This window comes from Octopus bimaculoides, chromosome 9 (genome assembly GCF_001194135.2).
Source record: "Octopus bimaculoides isolate UCB-OBI-ISO-001 chromosome 9, ASM119413v2, whole genome shotgun sequence".
NCBI classification, from domain to species: Eukaryota; Metazoa; Mollusca; class Cephalopoda; order Octopoda; family Octopodidae; genus Octopus; species Octopus bimaculoides.
Genome location: NC_068989.1, coordinates 370,018 through 376,983, shown reverse-complemented (window position 1 = coordinate 376,983; position 6,966 = coordinate 370,018). Strand labels below are relative to the sequence as shown.

General features: G+C 36.4%; 1 protein-coding gene across 1 annotated transcript in view; it reads left to right on the top strand.

The window, feature by feature from the left end:
- The window catches only part of LOC106880231 (polycystic kidney disease protein 1-like 1), a 246,725-nt gene that overhangs the window by 207,205 nt on the left and 32,554 nt on the right, over window positions 1-6,966 (top strand). The window contains exons 44-49 of the mRNA XM_052970309.1: window positions 514-623; window positions 1,049-1,155; window positions 1,643-1,816; window positions 2,142-2,261; window positions 4,210-4,489; window positions 5,780-5,932. Of these exons, the coding sequence (XP_052826269.1) occupies window positions 514-623; window positions 1,049-1,155; window positions 1,643-1,816; window positions 2,142-2,261; window positions 4,210-4,489; window positions 5,780-5,932 (944 nt within the window). The remainder of the gene's footprint in view (window positions 1-513; window positions 624-1,048; window positions 1,156-1,642; window positions 1,817-2,141; window positions 2,262-4,209; window positions 4,490-5,779; window positions 5,933-6,966) is intronic.

Sequence of the window (6,966 nt, the reverse complement as noted above, 5' to 3'; positions counted from 1 at the left end):
TACTACCTACTCCTTTTCTACATACTGAGCAGGGCCATCTACCTGAAGGGGTTTGTGTTTTATCTACCTTCCTACTTATTAGGATTTTGGTTTTAGCTAGGTTGACTCTAAGGCCCTTCAATTCTAGACCTTGCTTCCACACCTGAAACTTCTCCTCTAGTTCTGATAGTGACTCCGCAATTAGGGCAAGGTCATCAGCATAGAGGAGCTCCCAGGGGCAACCTGTCTTGAACTCCTCTGTGATTGCCTGGAGGACTATGGTAAATAATAGGGGGCTGATATATATATATATATATATATATATATATGACAGGATTCTTTCAGTTTCTGTCTACCAAATCCATTCACAAGGCTTTTGTCAGTTTGGGGCTGTAGTAGAAGACCCTTGCCTAAGGTGCTATCCAGTAGGACTGGACCTGAAACCACATGATTGGAAAATGAATTTGTCAACTACACAGCCACACCTGCACCTCTTCATATACATATGTGTGTTTTCGTTTTCTCTATTTGCAGATTACCCGACAGCATTGGCAAATTGCAGAAGATTCAACTTTGGCATAACAACTCAGGAACTTCTCCCAGTTGGTTCTTAAGCCGAGTCATTTTAGATGACTTAAACTCAGGTTAGTAGTTCTGATGTTCACTTCTCTCTCTCTCTCTCTCTCTCTCTCTCTCTCTCTCTCTCTCTCTCTATCTATCTATCTATCTATCTATCTATACCCCCACATCTCTCCATGTTTGTGTGTGTGTATCCATCTATATATATACGTCAGGTCGTTAAGAATGAAATGTCCGATTTTGAACTGAAAGTTTATTTTACTTTATCTCGACAAAAAGCAATGTAGTTAATTTCACTTTACTTACAAGACATACCATATCTAGAATGGCATTATTTATTGAGTCCTTCTTTATTCTCAAGATGGTATGATTTGGTTGTAATTTCTAACAGATCAAGTGAACTATAAAGATGTAGTAAGGCCATGCTATATCATTTGTTTTCAGCAATAAATCTGTGGCCATGTAAGAAATCATTATTGTTATTTTGTAGGTCAGACATATTATTTCATTAGTGAACGTTGGTTTTCTGTGAGCAAAGATGATGGCAGAGTTGAACGGGAGCTGTGGGCTGCAAAAGATAATGTTGGATTTAATACAGTAAGTTGTCTAAAATGTAACATTTTTTGTTGTTCTTCTCTTTATGTTGAGTCCTGCAAAATACTATTTTCACTTTGTTCCAAGTCCTTGCCAATCTGAAGATTCAGCATGGTTAATAAGAATTTGTGATATATTTAAACAGGGGTTTTTGAAGGAACTCAAAAGTTCTGTAGTAAGTAAATAAGGAAAACTCGCTTCCTTATATAGGATGATAAACATTGATTTTTAGCATTACATTTCCTTGTCTTCCTCTGAGACAAAACTAGTGTTATTTAATCTCATTGGCCCATTTTACTAATGTTAGATAAAAATAATTGTGTTATATTGTAGTATTTAATTTCATTCTTCTTTGGCCCATGTTTAAATACTGCACAAAATGAATTTTATCCTCCACTATTTTCTGTTTCTTGCCACAAATATAAGAGGATAAATTCAATTGATAAGTTACAGTTTTTCTCTTGTAATAAACTTCTTTTGTCTGTTGTAGATATTCTTTGCTAAAGGTGCTCAATACATTGCTGATTACCATTTGTGGACATCAATCATAACTAAGCCACCACACAGTCGATTCACCAGAGCACAGAGAGTGTCTGTTTGCTTGACATTACTCATGAGTTACCTGTCCTTGAATGCTTTGTGGTACCATTTTGTGTCGAAAGAGGTAGAGTGTTTTTGTTTATCTTTTGAAAAAATTTCACTTCATGTGGGGAGAAATTAAAAAAATAATTGCTTTAATTGATAACAAGAGCAATTATATGATATACTTTATTAATTAATGCATGTGTCTGTGTTAAGTGTGCTGATACTTGGCAATGAAAACAAGGGATGTAAAAACAAGGGATCAGCTCAAGTTTGATTCACTGAATAAAAAAAATAAGCATGTAAAACAGTAAAAGAAAAGAAAAAAACAACTTAGTGAAGAAAACACAAGATAGCTTCTACTTAATTCTAATGGCTAAACATCATCTTCAATTTTTAACTTTCAGTATCGAGGCGAGTTTGGTCTCCTTGATGTGTCTTGGCAGTCTATTGCCGTTGGTTTCTGCACCTGTATTATTACTTTGCCTATAAATTGGATTTTGGTTTTCCTTTTCAGGAGAACTTTGGTAAGTGAAAACAGTCTTTTATGGTTTTGATATTTCAACAATTGTATAACGAGGACTAAATTGTATTAGCAAACTTTTCAAAAGCTGAAATGATTTTCAAGTATAAATACAATGACATTCTTTATAATCTATAATCTGTAATCACCTAGAAGTAGTACAGACAATATTTCATCTGTGATCTTCTGTAAGCTCTGAATATTACTGTATGAGAGAGGATTAATTTAAACGTTGTCTTATAATGCATCAACAGCATTTATACAACAAGCGTAGCTGTTCTACATTTAACACTTGCAAAATAAATGTTGTAGCTTTAAATTACTGCATATTATGAGTCTGTATAATTAATCCAATGATGAATAGATTTAAGATAAACAACTGACTGGCAAAATAAGAAGCTAATCTTAACACTAATGATTAGCAAGCTGCAACATACATTGGTGCATTTCGATGCTACCAGTCTTCTTGTTGCCATAACTTCATATTTAGAGATTGTCATTTCTACTTTCTTACTTTTTCTTTGGTTATATTCTTCTAAGTTATATTTTACTTTCTGAATTTCATGCTGCAGTGATCCAATTTCCTGTAATTCTACCCAAAATGAAGTGGGGAGGGGCAGATTATTTCTAGCTATAGAATTTAAATAACTGTCTTTAGAAACTGAATATCTCAGCCTCGCTTAGTAAGGAAAATGCACACACTAGGTGGTACCATGAAGCAGTGGAGAACTTACCTAGAAAAGGTTTTGGTTAGACTTGAAGCGTACATATTATAAGTGGAAGATTACTAAGTTATCATCTTTCTTGCAAATTTCATTTCATAAAGTCTTTTAACCAAACTCATTATAACAGAAGTATTGGTTTTGTTGTTCAGTTCCAGATCAAATTTGATCAACTAGACCTGTGATCAAAAGTGATTGTAGGGTTGTTAAGAAGTTCAGATTGCAATCCTGTGGTTCTCACTTCAATCACCTGTAATTAACTAGAACCTATGGTCTTTGGCCATAACCTTGGATTGAGCAGTGCCTTGTTTAACATACCTTGGGTATCTAAACCCTTAAAGCCCATTTCTATTCTGGTATAATTACAGACAATTTCTTCTATAAAGTGAGAGAGAAATCAATTCTAGCAAAGGAGGACTGCTTTATTTATTAACAGGATTTGAAATAGGAGCAGAGAGAGAGAGAGAGCTTGAGCAAATGTTGCCAAGTATTCTGCTTACTATTGTAATGACTCAGCCAATTTGACTTGTCACAGTTGTGAGAGCATCAGACAGAGTGTAAAAATTAGTCAGAAAACATAGCATACCAATTGCTTTAGAAAATTTGTGATAGTTGTTCTGCACTGAGTTTCACATACTCCTTTACTCACTCACTGTCAGAAATTCAATGAACTAGGGATTAGCTCATTAACAACTTGTAAACAATGACACTATTGTTCACCAATTGTGACATATAATTACTATAAATTAAAATATAGAAGCTCCAGCTATGAGCAGCTGGTCTTCTGGAGGTGGGTATCTGTGTCCACATTTTCCTGGGTGTGACATTTTTTTCAGATAGTAGGGGTAAAGTTGATGGGGATTTGCATATTATTTGCAGCTGGTCAAGTAATCATATTAAGGTTCCTTTGTTGGTCTCTACTCGCGTAATGATGTCTCAATAGTAAGAATCAAAGAAGTAGAGACAATACCATTCCAGACTGATTCCTCATTTGTTGCTATAGTGTTAAAGTCAGATTTCCCTTCAAATTCCTCAAAGTAGAGGTAAAATATACATTCGCCATACCTTGGGAGAAAATTTGACTGAATGAATAGATTTGCTTGTATCCACTTAAAATTACTTGTTGTTGTTGTTGTTGCAGCTACTAAGCAGAATCATTGGAGCATTAGAAAACATAACGACAATGTTTTCAGTGAAACTATTAATTCTAGCTTCATTGCTTGTTTGCAGATCCCATACCCAGGACTAGAGGAAGATGAAGACTATGAAGATGGGAAATCAGAAGATGCTGAAATGCCGCATACTATTCACATTGAGCCCGTAATGACATACTCCCCTACCCCTACTATCTTGACCCTGCAGAATCTCCAGGAATGGGCCTGTAGAAAGTGGAAAAAACAACAGCAGGAACAGCACACTTCCAGTACGGATTCACCACTTCCACATTCTGAGAACAGTAGTAAACCGTCCATGCCATCCTTAAGGGAAGTTGTAACCCAAGAGAAAACTGGTAAAAAGATTTTCTTATTGACAAAGTGACTTTTCAAAAACGTTTCTTATTTTATGATGTTTCATATGAAACATGCTTCTAGATTCTAGATTTACTAAACAATAAATACATACACTATGTATACACACACACACACACACATAAAGACACAAATATTCAGGTTGACTCACAAATACACTTACTTGAACATTTTCACAACATATTTTCACAAATATATGTTTTCTCTTATTTGCACGGCACATGTTTGTATACAAATCCCTCCTATTTATGTCTCCAAACACAGAGGCATTCATACAGACATGGGTGCTTATCAGCATAACATTCCACTGAACATTTCTGGAGCAGGGAGGAAGAGGAGGTGGTTTGTTATTAAATTGTCAATTCACACTTTTAAGATCCACTGCGAAAGCCAAAGTGATATGAAATTCATCAATTCTTTGGCTGCTTTTCATTTACAGTGTGTTAAGTAGTAGTGTATTAAGGTAATGGATTAGGGTAATGGATTAAGGTAGTGGATTAAGGTAGATTTCGTTTGTTAACATTCTTGTGAAGAGCATTAATACCATCTACTATAATAATATTCTTGTGTTTTTCTCTGTCACAACATATGAATGAGAAAGGAAGGGGTGATAGGTGAATAAGGAAGGAGGGAGTGATGGCAAACTGGTAGTGGGAGTGTTTCAACTCTGTGTGAGTATATAAAAGGGAGGTATGTGAATGTGTGTGTGTGTGTGTGTGTGTGCAATGGAAGTGAGATGGTGAACATTCAATGTCGTAAAGAAAAATCAAACAGCGTTTCAACTCTGTGTGAATATATGTGTGTATGTGTGTGCATGTACAAGGAAAGTATGTGAACGTTTGTATGTGTGAACAAACGTTCCTTCAGTAACAAACGACGATCAATGTCACATCTCAAAAGACAACCACTAGATAACATTGACAAGTCTATTAATTTGATTTACCAACCATACTTATATATAAAATACTACAATTAGCTGTTATTTTTGATGGCATGGAGCCAGCTAGTTACAAATGTGCTAATGGGGCTGCTAGAAATAGCAGCCAATTCTTTTTGTCACATTCTATCATCTTAAATAAGAAATATAAAAAACAATGTAGCAACTGGTGGGACAGTTATGGCTGGAACACTTTTGATCATAGCTCTAGTCACTTGGGCCAAACAACTTCTTAAACCTTTGCCATTATTCTTGCTGTTTGTAGTGCAGAGTATGTCTAAGCTATCAGGTTTAAAAGTCTACTGTGAGATTTTGTAAACTTTCTCTTTCATAGATATTTCAGAAAACGATGAGGCAGATCAGGTATCCAGTGGCTTTGAAGATTTTAACAGCCAATATCACAGATCAATGCTGTCAGCTGATTTACTCAATATGAACACCAAACTTGACTTGGATTCCGATCAGTCAAATGATTTGCTTAATAAAGGTAAGAGATTTCACTTGTATCAATTTAATGTTGTTATTCTAAGATTTTGCCAGCTTTGAAAATATGAAATGTCACTGGACACCAGTATGATCACTGAGTATGACCATGGGATTATTAAGTTTGCTTGTGGTTTCATGTCCAATCACACTGTGTGGCATCTTGCAGAAGATTTTGTTTTATTACAAGTCTGAAGACGACAGATGTTTTCTGAATGAAGTTTGCCTGACAGAAACTGTGCATAAAAGTCCATTGTAAATGTGTTGACCTTGAATTCTGCTGTGCCTGTGCACTAAGTTTTAACGTTCTAGCTCACTTCCACTGTTTACAGCAATGCTTGGAAGGAAGGTGTGTAACGTGTGATTGTTGCATTGACCATGACAGAGAACGCTGAGCAGAGAATCTGTATCAAATTTTGCTAAAAGCTTAGCAATACCTGCTCAGAGGCCTATGCAAAGTTTTCAGAAAGTTTTCATCATTTCCAACACAATCAAGGAGATCTTGTGCAACTGAAACCCGAACGTCTTTTTAGTCAGCTGGCTTTTTTTTCGGCCATCTTGAAAACGTCTGAACCACTCGTACACTTGTGTGCAGCTCATACACTCCTCTTTCACTTTCTGCAACCTTGTGTAGGCCTCTAAGCAGGTATTGCCATGATAACTTTGTCATGGTCAATGCAATGATCACATGCTACACACCTTTCTTCCAAGTACTGCTGTAAACAACAGAAGCGAGCTGGAACATTAAAACTCAGTGTGCATGCACAGCAGAGTTAACAGTCAATCTTTGCCAAGCAGCTTCACTCTGTGTACTTTAGCTTCGTTACTACGGCAAGAGTTTGGATACTTATTGATCAGACCTCGTGTAAGCGTGATCGTTACCAGCGTCGCTTTACTGGCACTTGTGCCAGTGGCATGTGAACAAAACATTCGAGCGAGGTCGTTGCCAGCGCCACTGGACTGACTCCTGTGCATGTGACACATAAAAAACACCATTTGAGCGTGGCCATTGCCAGTACCGCCTGACTGGCCCTCGTG